Genomic DNA, 12,659 nt, shown 5'->3' with positions numbered 1-12,659 from the left:
CACTGCGAGAAATTTATGATTAAGTCTTTTAGTTTCGTTGGGGTTTTCACCAACTGAGTTTCTATTAGGAGATATTCGAGTTACACCTTGAACTGTAGATAAATTATACTCTGTGTAATAGTTAATTCAAGATTTTTTCTCTCAGCACGTCGAAAACACTAACAAGTCTTCTTTGTCAGGTCGGGCTTTATTAATATGTGGCATTTCTATTTTTCTCTTGAGAACTTCTCAAAATGATGTTACGTATCCTATTATGTCCTTTCGGAACCACATTGTGCTTCTGAAGATGTTCATCAAAACGATGAATTTTATCTGTGCAACCTCCGAGACATCGTCAAGAAACCCTCGACCGATAGTTGCAATTCATTTCTTATACATAACTTTGCATTTGCGTAGGTGATGTTTTATAGTCTACTCTTCTTCTACCTGCTGACAGCTTCTACAATAGCTTTTTTATGGTGTTCCCAGTTTGCTGGCATGCCTGCCAATTAGACAGTGACTTGTTAGCACTCCTTCTAGAGTTCTTATGCGATTCCTTTTGAATTTTAATAATCGGAAAGTGCGTTTCTTATTTTATTCATGACACGTTTGTTTGCTTGTTGACTTACTCAACTCAAGGAATTACCTTCACCGATACTCCGTTATATTTATAACAAGTAGCCAGAGGTATATAAATTCCCTCTTTACCGGAGTCTAATTGTAGGGTGGCGCCTGCTGTGGCTAGGTCATTTGCTTCACAGTTATCATGAATATCATTTTGTCTGGGAACCCATTGCAGAATTATCGTGAACTGGGCTGTTAGATCCACTAAGAAATCAAAACATTCTTTCACTATCTTTGTTGAAACCTTAAGATCTACTTGGCTATCCATATATATAAATATATTCCTTGTTTTGAGCACACTCCTTGTCAGAACAAGAGGGCTTTCTTTTATTACTGTGATATCCACTTGGAAGGCACTGCAGTTAGATGGAAGACGATTCTGGTTTCTAATTTTGCTGAAAAGACATCAGATCTCACTCGATTATCTAATTTAGACCCATCCGTAGAGCGCCCCTGTCCACCTCACTGCTTCCGCACTCTTCTTTGGAAGGGAAGAAAATATTGGAGCCCGAATTTAAGTTAATTCTATAGGATTTCAAAAGTCCGAGATCTACCAGCTCTTCCAAGGAATAATAGAATTTGTTGGACCAACAATAACCCGCATTGATTAAAAAAGAACAGCCAATATAAAGAGGTTAAAATCTGTCCTACCTATTTTAAGCATCGTTAAGAGCTTCTAAATCAGTCTACAAATATAAAGAACAGGAGCTTAGTATTTTTAGTGCTTTTAAGAGCTCCCAAACTATATAGAAAGAGTGCACAAAATCAATCGTAAGATCTTTTCAATAATAATCGAGATTCACTGACATCAAATAGTATGTATGTCTTCGAAAACCGTGGTCTTTTCTTAAGCACATTACTATATTCCAAGAAAATGTCGAGAATAACTACAAAGTGAGTTCCTTGTTGCGCTCGATTATGTTGATCTATTGTAAAAAAAGGGTTATTACCTCAGATGTTGGCTTGATATCGGGTCACAGTTTTCTGAGTTTTAAATTTTCTTTCAAAATACTTTTTGTTATGTGTTTCCTTGCAGTTGAGTTTAATTCTGAGGACTTTCCAATTTTTTAGAAACATATTTCGACTTTTTCCAAATTCTCTTTGTAAAGGAAGTTTTTGCCGCAAAATTAAATGTGAGTCTGTAAAAATGAATATGTCAAGAGATTGCAAGATTGTCCCTAAATACTGACTGTCTTTGTATTGCAAACAAGCGGCCTCGTGGCAGACGAATCCCGAGCTCACGAAATATACTTTGGGGTCTTCTTAACAGAATCAATCAAGGACTTAGAAGCCATAAGTTAAAAATAAAAAGGCTAAAATTAAGACAAAGCCATCAGATGTGAGCATCGATTTATGATAAGGTCAAGGCAATAACGGTTGTGTATGTATGTCACTGTACACTGCCCTTAAATTTTTTCATTTATTGAAGATACACGTTAGGTTAGGTTAGGTTAGGTTAGGTTCGTGAGGCTACGAATAATGCCACTTGGATAGCTAGAAACGCCTTTACGTTGTGATGCCACATGTATCTATTACTCAAGACCTTTTTTACAAAAGTGACCTTTCTGATTAAAAGTGGTTAGTCAGAGATTGAATACCTTACAAAGCTTTGCCTAAAAATATCGTTTTAAAAACTCTATATATTATATTTTTCCGCTGTGCAATTCCACGAACAATATAGCTGTGCGATATCTAGCATACCGTTATTGGCTTACAAGTTGTATGGAAAGAAGCGAGTGGATTTTACATTCCGTTATAAGCGGAGAAATATATGCGTAGAGCTCAAGTCAAAGCCAGTCAACGTTTAAGCCAGCAGCCCAGCAGCCAGTCAGTTAGGAATATGTATGTAGATTGGCATTTCAATGCTGCTATGTAGAGGATTATGGAGGACATACAATGGACTGATATCCAGGCAGGCTGCAGGAATGCAGTAAGTGTTAGGTAAGGTGAACAAAAGTTGTCGCTGCAGGCAAGCTGTTGCAACGAATTGTGGGTATCGAACATTTTGTAATAATTTCTCTTATCTATAGTTGTTAGGTTACGTTAGGTCGTAGGGTTGATTCTAAATCGTCGGATCCTACTTAGCCAGATGTTTATCCTTTGCGTTACCCATAAAACCATAATTGTTTACCGAGATATTTCAATCTCTGTCTCGCGAAATTCGGTCAATAAAGAAGGAAGTGGCAGGATGATTGCACATGATGTAGTTTTGACAAGGAGCGTCTGACAAAATATATAGCCACATAGCGTTTAAACCTATTGGACACTGTCCAGTTAGAACACCTACCATTGCGGGAAGATTGACCATAATAAGGATACCTGGTAACAGAAACATTTTCGGCAACGAAAAGACAAACGAGTTGGCAAAGTTAGAAGATTCTTTAGACGAATCCTAGGCGGAGTTAATATCGTGCCTGCTGAGAACGATCAAAAGAGAGCTTTCTATGCATTTTGAACAAAAAGCTCAGAGCAGATGGAAATTAATAACAAGCTGTAAGATAACAAAGCAGATATGGCAAGAATAGAATCAAGGACTTGTTAAATAGGTCCAGAAATAGTATATACAGATTTACCGCCACTATAACGCGGCACTGGCATTTTAGAAAGCATGATCCTGCCTTATAACAATATTTGCCCAAGTTGCAAGCTAGAAAGGAATACGGAAACAGTCTTCCACGTTCTCTTTGAATGCTCAGCTCTTTCACAGACCCAACACAAAATACTTGGAACCTTTCAGATACCATACCTTGAATGGCTGTTCACAACAAGCATAATGAATATAAGTCGTTTGATTGAGACACCATATGGCTTGAGCGTAACGATGAAACCGGATAGCAAGGTTATAAGCACTACTTCTACCTAATGGAATCTCTTTTGAATAATTAATAACTTTCAAAGATAATATAGATGTATATGCATACAGCAGTCGTATAGGTAAGCAAAAGCTCATGAACGTCACAAATTTATATCTGAACGAATAACAACTCACTATAAATAAAGCAATACCGCAAAAGAGAAATAATTGTATTTTTAGGAGTATTTCTCTTTGCTACTTCCCTGTCGACTGTATTGTCCTTGAAGCTCAAAGACATGCTGCAAGTAGAATTCCATATGTACGCATACACACATATGTATAGGGTGATCCATTTCGATATTCCCTACTTTTATGATGTAGCATGATGTTTTGCTCCCAGGTTTGAATCGAATCCGGATTGTCCGCATAGACTTAAGACTTTACATATCCCCACAAGAAAAAGTCTAACAGTGTGATTTCAGACGATCTTGGTGGCCAATTGACCGGCCCAAATCGTGAAATTATCTACACATCGAAGTGTTCTGTCAATAAATCCACTGATTTATGCGATGTGTAGGAAGTGGTGCCGTCTTGTTGAAACCAAAAGTCGCCGTGATCACGAGCTTCAATTCAACAGGCATCAAATAGTCGGTTATCACGGCGCGATAATGGTCGCCATTGACGGTTACGTTATCACCCGCCCACAAACCACATTTAGATGAAATGGCAGCAAGAGATTCAAGACTCTTTAGGTTTCTCTTTGGAAATTTTGCTTGTTTACATAGTCATTGAGTTAGCAATGGGCCTCATCGCTAAACAAAATTTGGCTTGAAAACGTCGGATCTTATAGGAACTTTTGAAGAGCCCATAGAGCCCATACGTCAGTCCGAGTTGCTGCGGACGGCGGCGAATCGACTCTTCAAGGTCTTCGTGTACACTCTCAGCTGCGGCCGCTATATTTTCTTTACTGCGTGCTGGACGTGGTCTATTCGGTCGAATATTATGCAATAATGAATGCTGGCTTCGCAAGATTAATCAAAAAAAGGCTATAGAAAAAAGTACTTCTACTTGGATCACCCGTTATATATGTAAGTGCCTGAGCATACCTTCAGGTGTTACTATGATTTATATTTATATTTAAATATATAATCTATTGAGCAATAATAATAGATTTTAAAAGGTTTTACATGTCAACAGTGCTCACACCGCTACACACACGTTTGAAAGAACACATGCGAGGTACTCTGTGTTCTCACGAATATCGATTTATATTTAGGGTAAGTAACAGTTGGCTGACCTTTAAATAGGCGACCGCATACGCGTAAATTGACAAAATCAAATTTTGAAAGTTTTATTTAATCTATGACGTATTAGTTTATAAACGCGGGTATATGGCGTATATATATAAAAGTTGAAAAATTTGTCAACTGCTATTATTTTTAGTGGTCAATTTAAATTTTAAATTACTTTCCAATTCAAACATTGCGCAAATTAAAATTATTTTTAAGGTTGTGGGGACCAGCGCACCGGCAATATATGTAGGTAAAGTTCCCAAGTGTTCACATAGTTGGGGTATTTTACTGTGTAAATAATTAGACATTTTTCCCAAGCTTAATGACGGTTACTCAACATGCGTCCAATTTCTACAGCTGACCATGAGGACAGAAATAGTTGTTGTAGCGGCAGAATTCTGCCGAGTTGAGTTGACAGCTCGTGAGATTTATCGAACTTAGAATATGATCATTTCGCCCAGCTCAGGCGCTGAAGACTTTTTACCCCGTCAGCACATTTTTGGATTTCAGGTGCTATATTTCGGAAGGAATCCATGAGCTTTCTCTAAGTTGTATGTAATGAAAGAAATTTCTCTAAAATTTCCCTCTTTATTGTTCGATTTCTTTAAAAAAATGTTGTTGGACAAACCAAACCTTAACAGCCAAGCTGATGAAATCAAGAGACAATAGTGCCTTTAATGAATAAGGTATATAATGAATAATTGAGTGTTGTTTTTGCTTTTTATTTGTATTTAATTCAGCTTAGTGCTACTTACCGAATGCGCTGCTTTGTCCGAGCCAAGTGCTCGCCCAGCCGGGCGGTTGCGGTTGACACATTCCGCCCAAGTTATGACTTTTCTTCGCCAAGAGGCGTATAGTGAGACAATATGTGAGTAGCATAACAAACAGTGGTATATAAAAGCAAATTATCGATCCAACTAATTTGTAAATAGGATCCGGTATCTGACAAGTACCGTTTATTAATACCGACGCGTGATTCTGTGAATAGATAAAAGAATTTAAGAATTTGAAACGTATAGACAAGAGCCATTCAATATTTAATGGTATGTAACTAGAATTATAAAGAAAAAAACCCAAAAAAAATTATCTTAAAGTTATGTTAAAGGTAAGGATTTATTAATAGCATGAATGAAAGTATGTACTAAAATAATGAAAACTGTCCTTAACGCACAACATCTATGAGAGTAAATTATAGGGTAGCTCATAAGATTTAAAAAAAGTGAATTCATAACAATTTCTACCTATTTATCGAAAATGAATGAAATTTTAGAATTTTCCTAGAGATAATAAAGTATGTTGATTTAAGCGATATAAAACCTACCAAAGAAAGATTCCTATATCGGGTATATAGAAGTTGGAGTAGGTATGGAGAGTTGGCATATGACAGAAGAACTATTTGTGGTAAGTTTGAATTTGATATCTTTATTGTACCCTCTTTGTGGTCAATGAATATACACCAAAAATTTAGTAATTAGTATCTCAGTTTCTCTCACTAAAATATTGGCCACTCACCTGAGAGTACATCAAGCATAACGGTAAACTCGTTGCTACCGATAGGAACCATACAAGACCAATTTTCAAAAATACACGCCGACTAGTCTTATTGCGACCAAAACGCATTGGAAACGCCAGCGAAAAGAAGCGATCCACCGAAATAGTGCAGAGATGCATTATACTCGCCGTGCAGAAGAGCACATCCAGACAAATCCAAGCGAGACACCACAATGAGCTGAGCGGAAAATAACCTGCAAAGAGCGGGAAGCAATAAAAATATTTCATGCAGCTGATAATAATGCAAATAATAAAATTTAATAACAACAAAAATAAACTTCAATTTATTAAATACGAACGATGTATACACAACGTATGTATATATATTTATTTTATTTCATGCAGATGTTTACTGTTAAGTGTGGCTATAGCCATAAATCATTGACTGTCGAACGAGTTCACGCCGAATATAAAACACATATATGTCTGTGTTCTACGTGAATGAACCTGAAGAGTAGCAGAGTTGTAAAAAACAGACAGAAATACTAGAAGTTTATTGTGGATGCCAAGGTCATACGCATCCACACACACACACACAGCAGCTGGTGAATGTTGAAATATAAAAAAAAATATCCCATTTCCTTTTGCTTTTTCAATCGGTTCGACACACACATACATACACAAAGCAATATAAAAATAATTTGCTCTCAACGGAATCAGGTACAATATTTCGCTACTTTAATTTCACCATAATAAAGTTTATCAATTTGCAGCTATGATCATTTCAATAAATTAACGGAAAAAGCAAAAAGAAACAACAACATAACAACAAGGCCCACCAACAGCACCGGCTTTGGTAATGCGAGTAAAGTGTGTGTCAAAACAATAGCAATTCACAGCTGCACACCCAAAAACGATAAAAGCATGAAAAAAGTGACGTTAGCAACATTTATCAACAGCCCTGGCATACACAATTTCACTGCGATGGATATGCTGTGTACTGTGCACTGTCAGTGATTGTTACTCATACGACCCGTTGCACGTTTCGTGAAGTGTTTTTTTCGGTATTTATTTACTTTTAAATTGCTGTTGGATTGCATATCGTCGTTTTCGAACACAAGCTGCCACTGTGAAGAGGCTCGAACACTTATACACTCATACAAACATACATATAAACATATTTTTATTTTTCGGTCGTCCTCTAAGCAAAATATGTACGATTGTAAGAAATTAAAAAACATATAGAAGTTCCACAAGTTCTTGACCCTGTCTATACGTTTCCTGGTTGTATAAAATTGTTTAAATCCGAACTACAATCAGAGGTTTGAAATTAACTGTGGTGACTGGGTTAAAGAACAGTTTCTGAAGTAATGAAAAATTGTATATTTATACCCGAACAGGGTATATTAAGTTTAATATGAAGTTTGTAACATTCAGAAGGAAACGTTGGAGACCCTATATAGCATATAGCTGACATACAAGCTGAAAGATAAATTTGATGAGATATCTTCATGAAATTTAGCATGAGTTACTGCCTTAGGCAATGATTTAATCTCTGAAGAAATTGTTCAGATAGGACCACTATAACATATAGCTGCCAAACAAGCTGACCGATAAAAGTTCTTGTAAGGAATCTTATGTATTTGTGAAGGGTATTATAGCTTCGATGCTACAAAAGTTAAAGTTTTTTCTTATTTTTCTCTAGACAAATGTTATAAGTAAGACCTATTAAATAATAAGCATTAATTTCAAGTATTTGCATTACGTTTTATAAAGGAAAAAGAGAATTCGATCGGTTGCAATGCTGAATTGAAAATGATCTTTCTGCTCTTGATATGGTCTGTCATGGTGTTGATGAGTTAGCAATACTCGTTGGTACCCTGAAACCATTTATAAGAGTGGATGGCTCTCCAAGTATTCCATATAACCCCAAAGGATTTTGGATCGATTTTTGGTGCTTGTTAGCCGTGGTTCTAGCGTTCGGCTATCCTCTTACAATTAGCTAAATTATGTATAACTGCAAAACATTTATCGATATTTGTTTATGTGTGAGTTCGAATAGAGGCCTTAGTTACAGTGAAATAGAAATATGCGCTGTTGTTGTTGTAGCGGTTATCTATTCAGGTAGTAAGATTCAGGTTGGTTGTCATCGAAATACTTGTAATCTAATGGCGGGCCGGCTGATTGCCCTGAATGTTGTCAACAACGTTTCTTTGTCCTTTGCTAATGAGCTGTCGACTAGCGACATTTGCTGCAGAAATATTTATTTTTCTTCCATTACAATAAGCTAAGTTGGTCGAAATACGCCACGAACTACTATATTTTTCAGATGGTTTAAAGAAGTTAGAGAACCGCTGGATTAAGTCTATCGTGCGAAAAGGACACTGTTTAAATTGCCGTTCATTTATACTTTGTAAGCTGAATATTTATTAGAATGTAATTCGTTAGATCATAACTGAATGTATAACGGAAGATTGCTTTTTATTCAATATTTTTCATTGATCTTTAGTTTTAACTGTTTTGCAGCCACATATTTAGCCAACATTCTCCACAAAGAGAGAAAGAACTGATCTGCAAAAATGCTTTCCTCTCTCAAAACTTCATTTATTGATAACATAAATGTTTTTGTTTTAATTTTTTTCTTTTATTTTGTTTTAATTTCCCTCAGGTAATGTCATGAATATTGGTTTGAAAGCATAGTTCGGCCTATGCTTCATTCTCTCTCCTGCTGCTGCTATATAGAATAAGGAGAAGCATTCACTCCACAAACTACTTATACGACCGCGACTCTTTGTTTGTCTGACAGTGAGGTCAGCTGCTCTTTGACATTTTAATTACGAAATTTATTTTAATATTTCTTAAAACATCAAAAACATTTTAAAGGAGTTTTGCGCACACTGCCACTCGAACAAAAGTAGCCGCAATTCGTAAATTTTAGTGGCAAAACTTTGAGCGTGCGCAAATTTGATTTCAAATTAATTTTTCTACTTTCACAATCTCAACGCTTACATTTCATCGGGAGTCTTGGAAATTTTATGCACAACACACACATACACCAACACAAACACATTGAAATTTATATAGCTGGGCAACGACAAGCGCCACCAGCTGTTGGCTATAACTCTTTGCCAAGTTGTCAAGAGTACGCCAGGCCAAAGTACTTCAGCGCTTTCGAGTATGAACGCGAGTGGTCAACTTTATTTGCGCTCAAGTGTTGCCTGTAAGCTGTGGAGACTGTTATTGCCCGATATCGTTGCCAAAAAGTGCTGCGGCAGTTGGCGTGCGGCGCTGACATTGCCTTCTGTCGAGCGAATTGCAGTGTTGGCATTATGTGCGGAGTTGGCGCGCGCATTGGCTGCCCTATAATTTATGGGCTAGATTTATTTGCTATGGCCAAAGAAAAAAAAAAAAAAACAAAAAAAAAATTCAAAAAGAAAGTAAAAACCCATTTGTTGGCCTTTTTTACGCGGCGCGTCACAGTTGAAGCAAATGAATTTTCATTTCTCTTACAGTCGACTTGACTTTGCGCTTTCATTTGTCTTTTACACTCTGATTGCATTTTACATTTTCATTTGCTTACGATTATTTTTGGGCTTTTGCAGCTTTGCATCGAATGTTCGAGTACACGCACACACCAACCCAAACAGTCTTGTGGATAAATTGTAAACGGAAGTGTTGCCTGTTGGTTGACCACTGAGTGGGTTGTTGGTCAGCGTCGTGCGGTTTGCTTTTCACTATTCATGCCCTTTGGCGCACACAAATTCCAATAAAAGAGAAAATATCAACAAAGCCCAAAACAAAAAAAGAATAAAAACAAAAAACAAAAACGTTAACCTCGGTTGCACTTAAGCTATAACACCCTTCACAGATGCATTTTTTATAGCATAACATGGTATGAAAAGATATTTATTCTGATTTTGTTCGGTCAGTTTATATGACAGCTATATGCTATAGTAGTTCGATTTGAAAAATATATTCGGAAATTATAGCAATGCCCCGGATAATAATCTTTGCCAAATTTCTTGAAGATATCTCGTCAAATGAAAAAGTTTTCCATACAAATACTTGATTCCGATCGTTCAGTTTGTAGCAAAGGTATGCTATAATTTTGCGATCTAATCGATTTTTTTTTTGAGATTGTAGCGATGTTTTGGATAATAATCTATGTTAAATTTCAAACATGAAGTCGAGTTTAATCAGTCAATTTATATGGGAACTATATGCTACTTGTATTTGCGCTTCAGGGTGGAGCGACAAAAAATTTTTTTTTTTTGCTTAGCCTGGGTGTAAAATCTGTATATTATAAAAAAAAATATAATTTTTGGGCAAAAAAAAAGTTTTTTTAACACCTAGAGGCGGCGCACTCAATTTTAAAGTAAATTTCAAGTTAAACTCTTTACATTTATATAAAAATTACCGAATGTGACGGTTTTTGACTCAAAATTTATTTTAACGTCTAAGGAAAGCATGTTGCCGTTTAAGACTTTTTTTTAACTCCAATAATGACCTCTCCACTGCTTCTAGAGCACACAAAATTTTAACTGGGCCGCCTCTAGATGTTAAAAGTTTTACTTTAAAAAATTTTCTTTTTTTGTAATCTAAAAATTTTACCCTCAGGCTAAGCAAAAAAAAATTTTTTTCGCTCCACCCTAATGTTTAAGGCATGGTGTTCCCACTAATACATATAGTTGTCTAAACTCAACACCAGCAACAACATTTTTCCCACAACATTAATAGTTTCCGAAGCAACAACTGATTTGGACGACCTTTACGAAATTCGTCTTAAAGTGATCTGCGACTTCAATTGAATTCACCATACCATCGATAAACACTGTTCCTTGATGGATCTTCATCGCCACAAATTGAATTAAGTTTATCGATGGACTGTTGCTAAGTTAATGCACGCCAAAAGTTGATTGCAGCACTGGGGTTTCCAAGTCCCGAAAAGTAAAATTCAACCTTTGTATTCTGACGTTGGATTTCTAAAAATTGGAGCGAATCTCCGCTTTGATGGCATTGAGGTTGAGATTGAGATTGAGATGGCATTGAGATTTTTCGACTCTCGATTTATCAGAGTCGACTTCCACAAAATTGGCTTACGTTGTCCAATCTGGTTTTCTAACTTCTATGGAATTTCTATCAATGACTTTATTTCAATAGACAAATATCGCAGGAAAGCTGGCTCAAATCGAACATACCGCAAAGCTTAAATACACAAATCGATATATAAGCACTATTATAAACCAAATATATCTCATTTACATGGAACTCTGCATGAGCAAAACAACAAACATATTACAATAGAAAGAAACACACAGCCACAAAAGTTGAAAAATCGGAAATGTTATTACTCTGCGTCAGTCAGTTCGCCTTTTGGGACAACCACAAACAGTTTGCAGGTCGTAGTTCTACTTCATTCAAGCAGGCCGTTCATTTATTTGCTCACCAGTGTTGCTGGTTTTGTGTTAAAATGAAATTTTATTCCTCTCAACAAGCTACACTTCGTTATTTTCGTGAGCGTGAGCTGGGAATTGCCAAATCACTTAACGGCATGCCGACAAATTGCTCTTACTTCCCCTTCCCTTTTTATAATTTGAGCCCATTGACTTCTATGCTTTAATGGTTGCCTTCGCTGTGACTGACTTTTTGTACCCTTTGTGTGTATTCGGGTATTACATTTCATTTATATTTTATTAATTGCATGAAACATTTCGCTTTTCGTTTCATTTGCCGTTGTTTTTTATTTTTTGTTTGCATTTACCTCTTTTCCGTTATAATTTCAATCGCTGTATCACGTGCTTTCGTGACATTTCAATTGCATCGTTGAACTTTAATGACACTCTGCATAGTTCGGTATAATTTCGAAATAAAATGTGCAAATAACATGAATTCACAAACACGAATGGGTGAAAGGCTTTATTGTGCGGCAAATAATGCTTGAAATATAAGTAACCCACGGTTCGGTCTTAAAATAAATGTAATTATTTTTTTTTTTATAAATATCCAAGGGAGTTAAATAAGTGACAGACAACCACAACATCTCCTAAAGCCCATCTTAACTTTAGAGATGGCTTAAAACCAAAGTTAAATGAATTTTTTCCGCGAAATATTTATTAGATGAAAATATTTGAGGGGGTTTAGGGTTGTAACCATACACAAAGCGGTAATGTGCAAGAAGTACTCCGAACTAACTAAGCAAATATAGCTTTGCATCCATAGCAGATAGTGTATGGACTTACACAAGATTATTTCTAGGAAACATATTTTAAGTTTAAGCTCTTTAGAAAGTTATATCTCAAGAGCTTTGAGGGATGAATCTTTTATGCTAGGGCGCCAGGCTAAGACTGCGTTCATTACTCAAATGAGCTTATGAGGTTAAGTAGGTATTATCGGAGTATCGTTCTGGGTCGGCGGTATAAATCCATGAAATTCACTGTTGTTGTGTGTTGCTTTACATATATAAAATTTGTCGGAAGTCA

At 36.2% G+C, this 12,659-nt stretch overlaps 1 protein-coding gene across 1 annotated transcript in view; it reads right to left on the bottom strand.

Moving 5' to 3' along the window:
* Positions 1–12,659, bottom strand: part of LOC106620471 (5-hydroxytryptamine receptor 2B) — a 107,393-nt gene that overhangs the window by 718 nt on the left and 94,016 nt on the right. The window contains exons 2-3 of the mRNA XM_070112957.1: positions 6,202–6,434; positions 5,445–5,667 (exon numbers count right to left, since the gene is read on the bottom strand). Of these exons, the coding sequence (XP_069969058.1) occupies positions 5,445–5,667; positions 6,202–6,434 (456 nt within the window). The remainder of the gene's footprint in view (positions 1–5,444; positions 5,668–6,201; positions 6,435–12,659) is intronic.

This window comes from Bactrocera oleae, chromosome 2 (genome assembly GCF_042242935.1).
Source record: "Bactrocera oleae isolate idBacOlea1 chromosome 2, idBacOlea1, whole genome shotgun sequence".
Taxonomy (NCBI): Eukaryota; Metazoa; Arthropoda; class Insecta; order Diptera; family Tephritidae; genus Bactrocera; species Bactrocera oleae.
Note: the sequence above shows the minus strand (reverse complement) of the source record. Positions and strands in the feature narration are given on the sequence as shown.